Raw genomic sequence first — 13,388 nt, forward strand, 5'->3', positions numbered from 1 at the left:
TAAGGTAGTTTTTTTCTTGTGCCAATGGTAAAAAATAATACTTAATGATATTTTGTGTTTTGGCAGTGTAGCACTGATCAGAGCTGCATATTAACAACAATTGTTTTAAAAATCTAAATCAGCCAAAAGACATTAAAAGTGGTCAAGTGGTATCACTTGACCCATTGAACACGGTTTCTCTGATGTGTAGCTGTTCCTTTGGTGTGGTTGATCTTTCAACTTTTGAGAGATCTGTGGAAGCAGAAGCTATTGGCTCTACTGTGGAGAACGTGCGTGATGGCTTAACCCTCTAACACAGGAACCGTCCCCGGCGGCAGGAAATGACCCACTCTTTGAATGCCCATAAATGTACTGTAACTCTTTGACTGTTCATGCAGCTAACGTAATTCCAATGGTGGAAGCAGGAAGCTTGTCATCGTTGGTGCCAAATCAGGGCCAAAGGTTTTGAAAAAGCAACATAAATAAAAACAAAAACAGACTTTGAAAAAATGAATGAGGATTTTCTGAAATGTGTTTTATGACATTGGAGGTTATTTTGGGTCAATTGATTGTTTACCCTTCATGTTACCTGGTTCTACAGTGTGTCATCAGCTTCTTCCTTTGGGTACGCACAAGGAGGCTGTCTCCAATCCTGAGGATCTTAACTTTTTTATACCAGAGCTTTAGCTTCAGTGTTTTTTGTCTGTTCTTTTAATTTTTTGACGCAATTACCATCATTCCAGTGGATTCTGAAGTGGAGAAAAGCTACTTTGGGCTTAAATGCAACACTTTGCATTAGTACATTGCATATCAGTACGAAGCCACTATTCACTAGCCACTAGGATTTTCTGAAAGCTGAATATAACCTTGATGTTTTCAGTTTCCAATTTTTTTGTTTCAAAGTTTAAAAACTAAAAATAGGCACTTTCAATTTTTTGTTACTTTCATATCAGGAAATCTTCAGTTTCAACTTTTGGCCCCTATCTGCTGCGAAATTACTTTTCTGGTTGTAATAATCAAAGTTTCAACTGTCAGCGAATGCATCCAGCCTGAAGCTCCCACCCTCAACCTTCTGATTGGTTCTATCAATTAATCCTTGCCCCCACATGCCAGAAAGTTGAAATTGTAGGTTTCTAATTTGAAACTGAAAAAATTTTAAAATTAAAGAAATTGAAAGTGAAAATTTGAGTTTTGAAATGTAAAACAGAAACTTTGAAAAGTGTTTTTGTTTATTTTGAGTTTCAATGCTTGGTACAGCTTTTGGTTTCAAGTTGTTTCGATGTATCACCGGACCATAACTGAAGTGGCTGATATCAAGAAGTCCTACCAATGGCTAAAAAAGGGCTGGCCTACAGGAGAGCACTGAAGCGCTCATCCTGGCAGCTCAGGAACAAGCCCTGAGCACCGGATCGATAGAGGCTCAGATCTACCACACCAGACAAGACCCAAGGTGTAGGCTGTGCAAAGAGGCGCCTGAAACAATCCAGCACATAACTGCAGGTTGTAAGATGCTGGCAGGTAAAGCATACATGGAGCGCCACAATCAAGTGGCTGGAAAAATATACAGGAACATGTGTGCAGAATATGGACTGGAAACCCCAAGGTCAAAATGGGAAACACCTCTGAAGGTGGTAGAGAATGAGAGGGCAAAGATCCTGTGGGACTTCCAGATCCAGACTGATAGGATGGTAATGGCGAACCAACCAGACATTGTAGTGGTGAATAAAGAACAGAGGAAAGCCGTTGTGGTGGATGTGGCAGTGCCAAGCGATGGGAACATCAGGAAGAAGGAACATGAGAAACTGGAGAAATACCAGGGACTCAGAGAAGAACTGGAGAAAGCCTGGAAAGTGAAGGTGACATTGGTGCCTGTGGTAATTGGAGCACTCGGGGCAGTAACCCCCAAGCTGGAGGAGTGGCTACAATGGATACCTGGAAAGACCTCAGACCTCTCAGTCCAGAAAAGCGCAGTGCTAGGAACAGCTAAGATACTGCGCAGGACCCTCAAGCTCCCAGGCCTCTGGTAGAGGACCCGAGCTTGGAGGAGAAACCACCCGCGGAGGGTGAGAGGGGCGTTTTTTTTTAATATACATACATATATATATATATATATATATATATATATATATATATATATATATATATATATATATATATATATATATATATATATGTATAATGTATCCTTAACCATCATCAGAAAAATACCAACAAGAGGATTTTCAAAAAGAAAGTTGTGTTTGATAAAAACTGTTTTTAATAGAAACATTTCATATTTTATTTTAAAACTAATGCCGAGATTCATCACTATGATACCCGTTGAAATGGTAATTTTCATGTGGAGCCACATTTCAAATGTAGAGCCATTTTTCCCATCTAGCAGTGAATGGCATATTGGACACTTTTTACAATCCCTGATAGTAAAATAATTGTATTATGAAATGTACATTTATACTTTTATGTTAAGTGTACAATTGTGAGTGTATAACATGGTGTAATTGAATTTTATGTCAATTTTTACGTTCTTTAATCAGGTGGAGGCTCTAATATAAGCCCATATTGTTTGTTTTTTTGAATACCTGTTTTTGCAATGTGTTCTACAAGTGCAAATAAAATAATAATAATATTTTTTGTATGCCATATTAGATTATAAAACTGTTAAATGGATAGTTAGATAACAAAAGTAATTTTTTTGTCAAATTGTCAGGATTTTACAAAAAAGGTTTTTCTAAATTTAGAAGCTTTCAAACTAAATTGTGTAACACTATTTATCAACGTTTTGGAAAGCTGCTCACTTTATTAAATCCAATCCTGCAAATAATAGTTGCAAAGTGGTGACAAATGTTTTTATTTCAAATGTATCCACTCTTCTCCAAACCAATAAAAAGTGGGCTGGTTTGGGACGTGAAACTGGCAGGTCTGAAATTGGTCCCATAGCCGCTCCAGCCTGATGGATGTTGGAAGCACATTCTTTGGTCAGGTGAGATCAAGATAAATTTGGTTGGTCCAGGATTGGATCGTGGACATTCCTAATTGAAAGTGTAAACTCTGTAAACTGGTATTTTTCAATTGCAACTTCAACTATTTGCCATATATCATTCAAGGTGAAGGCTGTGGACAATACTATAGGGGTACCCACCTCTGTTGTTCATTTAAACCTTTAATAAAGGTTTTCTGTTTTTAAAAATTGATTATATGTATAATGCGTCACAACCAACTGTTTGGGGTCTTTATTTTGACAGGAATTAATCCTCTTTTACGGTGGTCTCCAAACTTTTTCAGGTCTCGGACTGGTTTAATGTCAGACATTTTTTTCTAATTCACCCTTGCTGTTGGAAAATTCCTAAATGTTTAAACAAAACAGAAACAACTTTCACAAATCATCAACCTTTTTTTGATTGTATCTTCATTCTCTATAAAATATTTGTGGCTGGTTTTAACTTTGTGACGAAGATTTACCCTTGAACATCAAAGTAACAACTGGACGGAAACTTTTGCTGCGTCTGACATTTAAGGTGTGATGGATAAATAAAGCAAAATAAAATAAATAATCGCAGTAAACTGGTATTTTCTAAATATAATTATAAACATGAATCCACTCCTGGTTTTGTCTGGAATTAGCAGCTTTATGTTTCGTTGAAGTCAAAGGCTCTTCCTCAGTTTCCTCCCTAAGTCTTGTCTCTCCAAAGAAACGTTCCAAATATGTGTAATTGATTGGTTTTTATTAGCTTTTTAGCTTTAGCCTACTAACTTAGGAGTCGGAGCAGCTGCTTAAAGTCACGTGATGCTTCAAGAAAAACCGAGCTAGTGAAGAGAATCCGGTAGTTTTCCAAAATGAAACTTCCGTCAGTATCAGAAATTAAACTAAATGGAAATAATATGTTAGTGTAAGCATTTTTTTTCCATTTGTGTGCAGGTACCAAGTGGCACATAGACCGATACTAGTCCACGGCTCAGGGGTTGGGGACTACTGCTCTATTACATGTTTTTCAAGTGTTACTATAAAACTATATATATACATATATGAAAAGATAAGAATATTTGTTGTTTGACAACTGTGATTTTTGTGGGTTGGGCTTTTCTCATGCTGATGCCATTCAACCATTAACTGTAAAAGAGAACTAGAGTGAACAAGTGTGATGTCACCCATGAAAAACGGCTTACTTTCAACTCCAACAAAATGAAATTAATTCAGTCACTATTTTTCGCAATTCTTTGGAGCCAGACATCGTCAGTAAGCAGTGATTGACACAGTTAAAGTCCCATTAGTCGTCACAAACTAAAGTGTGTGAAATATGTTCTCCGCTTTCGACCCATCCCCTGAAGGAGCTGTGAGCTACAGACAGCCACTAGTGACGGGATTTATAGCTCTTTATAGGGGAGTCAAAATATTTAGGTCAGTTCATTTCAAAGAGCCATTTTAAAAGACAACAGTCTTTTTACATTTATTTACTTCCAAGAAGCCATGCGCGTTTATTCATTTAATCCTGGAAATAATTACAGGGAGGATTGATGGTTTTAGATCTGGAGCAGAATATTTCAAATTCAGATTTCCCACCAAAAATTGACATTGAATTATTTTTCATTTATCTATTAAAGCTTCATTTGTCATGTGGTCAACATGTTAAAGTCTTATATAGATTCATTGCAAAATTCCATTGCCAGGATATACAGTGTCTGTGTGTATGTGTACTTTGAAAAATGTTATTAATGCAGCAGCTAAACCAGGGGTCTGCAACCTCCAAAAGAACCATTTGGTCCAGTTTCTCACTGACAAGACCGAGTGAGAGCCGCGAAATCTCACTACTCTTTTTTATAAAAATACACTTTTTTTGTAGTCATTAGGCCATTTAGTTATAATCTAACTTTAAATGGTGACAATAATTAAACTATAAAAGTGTTGTATTTTTCAATAAGCTATATAACAAATTTGATTTATTTTAATCTGAAATCAGCACGTTCAAGTTCCTTTCAAAATAAAATTCAGTGTAAATAAAAAGATCATCCTAAAGCAATACATTTACTTGACCTTTATATACAGGAAATCTCTCATTTAGGGAAATTTCCTTCTGAACAGAGACTAAGCCCTGATGAATATTAAACATTTCTGACAATAGATTTGTTCATCGTTTTACTCAGTCATCTGATATTTGCATTTTGCAGGGTTGATAAAGCACACACGGCCTCTTAATTTATTGTCATGTCAGGAGTAGTTAGAAACAAATGTATTTTATTTATAAGATCACCTTTTGAAAAAAAAACTCTAATACGGTCACAAAATGTAACTGACAAACCAATATTTTATACACTATAAGAAACAAATCAGGCTAGTTTGAAGCTCAGAACAACTTACACACATGACTCCAACTCCAGAATGAGACTGAATGCCTCCCCAGCTCCGCCTCGCTCGCTGTGACTCTGAAGGCCCGTACACACCGGGACGAATATTCGCCAGGCGTTATTCGCCAGCGTTTTTCGCCACGTTTTTTGTGTTCACACCCAGGCGATTTTCGCTGACGATGAGCCGAGCGAACATGCAATTTCATTCCCTGACATTAGATGACGCTTAATGTAAACAGAAATACTCCTGTACACAAGGTGGCGCTGCGCAACTTTACGATTCTTAAAGTCGCTTTTCACTCAGAAGAAGAGAGCAAGTATTTACGCGCTTGTCAGAATAATACAAAGAAAACCTGAATATTTCAAGCATCAGTAGCTCCAACTGGTACTTGGTAAGGGGATATTTTAGAATGTCCGTCATTATTTCTTTGCGGCAGTGTAGACGCTATTTGGCGTCTATCTTCTTCGCTGGTATGTGTGCTCAGCAAGGCAGTTTTGTATTTGAGCGCCCCCAAGTTGTGTTTTACTGTAACTTCAGAAGCTCCAGATACGTGTGCAAAAGCGCCATTCTCATTGGTCGAATAGATTTCGACGCGAGGCGTCGAAAAAAAAAAACGAACCCGAGGCGTTTTTTTTTTTTGACGCTTTGGCGCGTGGCGTTTTTTCGCGTCGGTGTGCACACTCGCATTGGTGCCCTTTGTTTAGTCACGAGGCGTTAATCTGGTTCGTTAGTCACGAATTTCGCCGGCGATTTTCGCCGACGAAATTCGTCCCGGTGTGAACAGGCCTTGAGGCTTTCTCCTTTTTTCATGGAGGTACTCGCCTGAATCAAGTGTTCACAACTCATGTGACATTTGTTAAAAGAATGAGCGTCTGTGAGCATCTATGTGAACGTATAAAACTTCGGGAAGGGAGGGAAAAAAGCAAAGAAATAAAGAATGGTTCTCTGCCAAACGCGACTCGATTTCCATTGTTCATGTTAATGAGCCATTCAAAAATGTGTTTCATTTGTGAAACAGCCATGCTTGGGAACCATTTGGTGGTTAACCCCACAATCCAACCACTTCATGCTGAGTGTCAAGCAGGGAGGCATTGAGTCTTTTGTGTGACTCCACCATAGGTTTGAATCCACGATCTTCCTGTCTCAAGGTGGACATTCTTCCACTAGACCACTGAGTTTGAGTTGATATGAATTGATCTGAGTCATCAATTCTATGGCAACCACTCTCGCCAGTCATGAGTGAGCTTGTTGGAAGTCGTCACACCTTCCACTGAAAGTGGGCTCAAGAAAATCTGTCAAACGTTTTGAACGTTGAACAGAAGGGCCAGCGCGCACCACATATTTTTGTTGAGGCATATGATTGGCCAGATTATAAATTGAACTAAGTAAAAATAGGAAAAAAAGTTGTGACTAGCAAGAACATGTTAATAAAGGTCGTAGAGCAAGGATGTTATTCTGACAAATATAAAGACTGAGAAATAACTGTTTTTTTCTCAATAGAAGTTTATGGGATTTTGGTTTCTTGGAGCCAGCAGGTACTTCTTTGGAATGCCAAATGGTGGTAGAGTCACTCAGTTCATTTCTCATATACAGTCAACGTCTCCTTTCTTTCTCTGAATTTTTCAAGTTTGTTCTCCTCACTCATTCTCTGAACCTTTTGTTTACAGGTACATGATGAATGTCACGTGGGATGGCAAAGACTTGTCCTTCACGGAGGACGGCTACCAAGAAAACCCAAAGCTGGTGGTCATCGTTCTCAACAAGGAAAGAGAGTGGGAGAAGGTAGGATTCAAACATTTGCATTTAAATTTCAGCAAAAACCTCTTTTTGTGTCCCAGAACTTTTAGCAGTGTATACATGTTGGGTCTTGGGACTCTTCAGGTGTGTGTTAATTCGACTGATCTTTTAAGGGACATACAAACCAAATATATCTTAACACTTTTTATAAACAAAAATTGTTTGTTCATAAAAAGTCGCTTTTTTGCAGAGCAGTAGTATGGACTAACCCAAACCCTTCAATTGAAAGGGGGTTTTTGTCCTCAAATTAATCCTCTTTTGAGTCTTTGAATTTGGTTAATTAGTCTTAGATGCACAAGTAGTATTATTTTAAGAAAACTAAGCTAATATACAGTAACAGATGCAACACAGCCCTCCAAACTCCAGCCAGTAAAACTAGCTCAAACTACTGTGGCTTTAAGTGTATTTCATGCCTTAGTCAGAACTGCTGTTGGAGGTGGAAACGGGGTGGATAAGGGCTGTCTATGGGCGAAAAATGGAAAGGAACCTGTCTGCAAACAAAATGGTGCCTGACATCATCGGCCGGAAGCAGAAATAATACAATTTATCCTAACCCTATCCAAAAGTATTGAGAATTGCATGAAAAAATTTTAATAAAGCCTAAAACAGGAAAAAAACGTAACTGTTATACTACGAACACACCAGGCATGAACGTGAGTTTTCTACCTGCTTTTCACAGGTAAAAAAAGAGCAGGTAGTTTCATTTGTGACGTGTGCCCAACTGCACAAACAGATCAACCCCCATACAGGTTCATAAATTGTTTTAATTCCAGGTTGACAGTGTTATGTGGTCATTGGCATGAACCTCAAACCCACATTGTCTTCATTTGTAGATTAGGCTAAATCATCTGATGAAAACATTAGCTCTTGTATTACTCAATTTTTCAGACTTAAAAAAATGTTTTCTCTTTAGTCTTTTATGCCCTTAATGAAAACCTTACATCTTTAAAAATAGGTGAAAACGTATTTTTGTTCTTATCTTAAATTTGTATGTTTTCCACTTCTTCTCGTGTCTTTTTCTCATGAGAGATAATCTGTGCTCCGTGATGCTTTGCTCTCTGATAGTTCTTCAAAGCACAATCAAAAAACCCAAGCCCTCTAATATTGGAGTAGAGAGGGGTCACCGCACCCTTGTGTGTGTTTGTGTTCATGTAATTTTACCCTTCAACACCGGTTATTGATGGACTGCATTCAAGAGAGTTTTGCTGCAATCAGTCTAGTTATTATTTCGTTCACATCCTAGCATGTCTTGTACTGGATGCAGCTGACTTTGCCGCAATCCGCATTGCTTCCAGCCAGTATTTGAGGGGGAAACTTTTTTTTTATAAATTTCGCGCTTACATTTACACAATTCTTTGTTGGTGTTGTGAAGAGATGTAGTACAGGGGGCATGAAATTGATCCATACTGCGGTGCACAGGAGTCAGAGAACAAGAGAGACGCCAAGCAGAAGCCAAAGTGGAAACATAATTGGTAGCGTCTCTGCATCTTAACTGTCCCACCCATGCGCCAGAAATCAGGTGGCAGACAGTTTAGGGGACTGCCAGGATGATAAAAAAAAAAAAAATCCACACTCAAAATACGTAATGTGTCCCTTTTGGGCTACGAGATGCAAAGAAATACTTAGAATAGCATAACGTGGAACTATGCTGAGATGATGGCTGAGGCAGATTGGATGAGATAAAAAAAGCTAATGATTTTCAGATAAAGAAACAAAGGCATCAAAAGATGAAACCGAGACCACTTGTTGAAAGGACAAAGGGAAGCCAGGAGAATGTGAAATGATTTGTCTTTGTTTTGTTTACTACAGGTGTTGAGCAGCTGGAATTGTGGGTTTTTTTTCAGCAGGGATTTACACAGTTATTAGAAATTGGAGCATTTACACAAAGGAAAACAGGATTTTTAGTTGGAAGTTGTCAATTCTTTGTATCTTCTTGTCAAAACCCAATACAAATTATCTTAATCAATTAAAAAATAAAAGATGGATACACAAATACGTCTGCATATGACTCAATGGAAAAAAAAGATTAAATGATATGCATGTATTGTTGGCTGTAAGTATTACACAATTGAATTTGTTATTAGTTTTTATTATTTATAATGAAGTATGTTATTAATAAAGATAATTTAAAAAAAATCCACAAATATTACATTTGAAATGCAGTTAATTAGTCCCTGAATATTCACATATCACTAGGTCATTTAACATTTGTTTTATAACTGTACATCTTCCAGTAGTTACAATAAAAAAGAAACATTCTGGTGAGAAATCTGCACATTTGGGGTGAGTCCTAAAAATTCTGAGAATGGCGCAAGCAGATGGATGATATTGAAAAGACGGCTGCACAACAGGCAAACCGATTTCCTGCTGGAGATGCAAAGAAAGTGAGTGACGAATTGGAAGAACTGCTTTTAACATGGATTATTGAGCAAAGACATAAAGGTATGCATGTGTCCAGGAAAATGATCTGCATGAAAGCTAAGGTAATTCTGGTTTTGACCACATTTTTTGCACTTAAAAGTGCAAAAAATATGGTAAGACTTAAAGTCTTACATTTTTATTTTATTTTTTCTCCAAAAAACTACAGGGGTTCTTTATTAGTTGCCTTACCAATTAATTTTGGTTACACTGTGCTCTGTTGAAATTTCCCTCTAATTTGCTTTATGAGTTTTGTACAAGTCTGGGTGCTTGTAAAAATGCTAAAGCAGCTAACTTGTAGTGGTATCAGGCTGTGTTTTTCTAATAAGGTTGGGAGTTAGCCGAATCCCAGTAACGTTTGTTTTGTTTGTTTTTACCATGTTGCAAACAAGGTTGGGAGTTACAGGTATTCTAACGACACTAACGTGGCTAACCTGCTGCGGTGTCAGACTTTGCTGTTTTTACGTGTTACTAACAAGGTTGGTTGTTAAAACAATCCAAGTAATGTTTTTTTAGAGATATAATTCTGTTTTTTAACAAGTTACAAACAAGGTTGGGACTTAAAAATATTATACGTGTAGAACATTTCAGAAGCAGATAGGAGCTGAGGGCCTCTTGTGTAGGACAGATTTTACTGTTACAATAGGGGGTTATGTGGCTTTGGACACAGGAGGGGTACATTTGTATAAACCCCTTTTGTATTTGAGACTAAACTTGATTTTCTTATTATCTTTACATCCATTTCTTTTTGGATCGGACGGAAGACAGAAAATAGGGACAGTAGGATGGTAGACATGGGGGACAGGGGTACAAGAAAGAAAAAACATGCATGTTTACACTTAGCCACTATAGATCCAAATCAGCTCTCACACACATACATAAATGCATACAAGCAAACATCTGTTCAGCGTATATCATTCTTGCATGCATACTGTTTGTGCAAAGTTCCATGTATCCAGAGCGGATCCGCTGCAACGTCTACAAACGCCCACTTTGTCTTTTACTTACTTTCTAATGAGGAGAATGTACATGTATTTACAGTTCAGAGGCAGGAAGGTATGTTTTATTCCTGCAGAACTGACAGAGTGTGTAAATTGCTTTTGGAGGAGCCGTGGTGTTAATCGGCGGTTCACCTAATACTTATTATAGACAGCAAGAGATTTATGCTTGAATAATCGCAATATGGAGGGGCACACCCACACAGACGCTGACGTGTGTGTGTGTGTGTGTGGACTCAGAATTCTAAAACCACAAGCTAAAACGCACACATGTATTTTCGATCAAGATGTTACCATATAGTGTTTAAATAAGGAATTTTTTTCTCCAAGAAACAAAAAGCTAAATCAGTGACTGAATGGTTTTTTTAAACAGTCAAACTTTGGCATACACATGCAGCCTGACACATGTAGGCATAAACAGAGCAAGGAGAGGCTGTGGCACAGCAAAAGCAGAATCCACGTTCTGCTCATAATTCTGTCTGACAGGAGTGACAGATACTGTTTTATGACTGAATGCATTTCTCCATGCTATTAAAAACTCATTCTCCCATAATGCAATTTGCCTTTAAGTATAACTCCAAGCAAACCTGCCATAACTGAGATGTAGCTTAATGTAAAAGCCTAGAGAAAAGTTTTTTTTTTGTGCTGATGTATAAACTTTATCTGTTATTTTGCTAAAATCTGACATTGTGTATCATAACACTGGGTTGTTATGTTTTTTTTTTATTAAATTCATTTTATTTTGCAATCAGAGGATTGAAAATACTGCAACAGAAAAGAGAGAAGAGGAGAGCAGCAGAACAAGAGTTGCTGAAATCAGCTTCTTCCTCCCTCCTCCTCTTCCTCCTGTTTCACCACTTTTAACTTGTCCTCTTACTTTGTGTAAAATCTTTAAAGTAAAATTTTACCCATCTTTTTCTAACTAATATTACAGTCTTCATGGATGATAATGAAGAATGGTGGGGTAAAATTTGATTGAATTGTCTAAGCAGAGATTATTATATTAGTTTATTCCTAGCAAATAGCTCCAGTTTGTCCTAGCTATAATTTAATCAGCAACAAACAAAAAAAATATATATGATCAGAAGATTGCAGGTTCAATTCCTACCTTCCTACTATGTGTAAAACACTGAACCCCACCTTGCCACTGGTGGAAGGTTGGCATCAGTGTGTGAATGTGAATGGTAGAATGGGACTGACTGTAAAGCACTTTGGGCCTTTGAGGTAGGTAGAAAAGCACTGTACAAGTATATGCCATTTAACAAGTACTATATACACTATATAAATGTAGAAAAGATTTTCTGCATCACTTGTATAACGGTGGTTTTGAGAATATTTAGGCATTTGCTTCATTTTTTGATATCTAAAATAGTTTTCTTCTGTGCAACAAAAAAAGGAAAATAAACCAGAGAATATTACTGCATTTGGAATGCAACAAGAAAATTACCAGGTCAAAAACCTCGAATGAAAACACCAAGAAGATCTCGCACTCGCTCATTCGGAAAAGTTCTCAACAGCTGGGGCTAAAGAAAAATACCCAAATGTGGTCAATCCTTGGGGAGTGAAGGTGACACACGTGAAGCTGTGCACATGCCTCCTCAGTATAATGTCCTGCTTCATTTCCTTCACAAAAACACACGCACTTGTTTTAGGGGCTGCAGCAGAATGAGCTGTTGACGGTCCTGTCGAAAAGCAGCAAAGACACTCTAATCCCAGTCAGAGGGTAGAAAACCACTCAAAGCAAAACAATTAAAATGCTAATTTCACTTATTCTTCTCTGCATGCCTGTTAATGACTTATCCAAGCATGCAACAATGCAGGAGGGTCTGAATGTGACTAGGCTGCAATGTAGGGCTCATGACTTCAGGATGAGTGGGGTGCCAGATTGAAATGCCTATATTTTTTCTATAGGATGAGGCGCAGCAAAGTCACTGCTCTTGATGTTGAGAGATCAAGTTTTTTTCATATTGCAGAGTCTGTGTCGTTAATGTCTGAGTTCATGAGATCATTCAGAGACTCTCCCATTATGGTGAAATCCATAATTTACTGCAGGAGCTGCGTCTGAATTAGGGCTGGGAATCACTGGGTACCTTACGATACGATTTGCGATACATTGCTCATGATAAGGAAACTATCACGATATGGCGATGATGTGATAATCGATATATATCGTCTCTAAGAACTCACGATATATCGAACTTTAAGAAAGAAAAACTTGAAAAACTGTTTTTTGGAAAACATTTCCCCATTTATTTTTTAGTTTTTAAACACAATGATAATGAACAACTTGTGTCCTATTTGGTGTAATGAATAACAGACTTTTGTGTAACATTGCTGGAATCAGTGATGCTCTGTCTTTGACAAACAATTACAATTTTCATTTGGAAATATCTGTAAAATTCAGTTTAAACAAAAGTGAACATGAACAGCAGTCCCATTATTTAGTACAAAATTGCTGTAAACAGGATAAAAAATGATTAAGTCAAGTAGCTGCCAGAAACATCGGTATTAACTTTTGACAAACAAAGTCATAGCTATCGCATTATTTAAAAAAATAGCTGTAAATCAGATGTTAATTCTGTGAACAAATCATAGTGTCTTTGTTAAAAATAAATCACAACATTTAGTGCAAATGTTCTGAGCCCGTGTCCTGACATTAAAAAACTAAAATATATCTCGACTCCCAATGTTAAAGTGCCTAGGAGGTCAACAAACTCTTTAGAAGTTCGCTTTACATTCGAAGGCTAGTAGGCTACATGCTAACTAGCCGATCATTTATCCTGTTATTCATATACACCAGGGGTCGGGAACCTTTTTGGCCAGGAGAGCCATAAACGCCACATATTTTTAAATGT

The 13,388-nt window shown here is 37.5% G+C and overlaps 1 protein-coding gene across 1 annotated transcript in view; it reads left to right on the forward strand.

Annotated features, from left to right (window-relative positions):
* The window catches only part of grin2a (glutamate ionotropic receptor NMDA type subunit 2A), a 196,156-nt gene that overhangs the window by 134,697 nt on the left and 48,071 nt on the right, over window positions 1–13,388 (forward strand). Inside the window, exon 5 of the mRNA XM_004071747.4 lies at window positions 6,988–7,102. Coding sequence (XP_004071795.2) covers window positions 6,988–7,102 — 115 coding nt within the window. The remainder of the gene's footprint in view (window positions 1–6,987; window positions 7,103–13,388) is intronic.

The sequence above is a fragment of the Oryzias latipes genome, chromosome 8, assembly GCF_002234675.1.
Source record: "Oryzias latipes chromosome 8, ASM223467v1".
Taxonomy (NCBI): Eukaryota; Metazoa; Chordata; class Actinopteri; order Beloniformes; family Adrianichthyidae; genus Oryzias; species Oryzias latipes.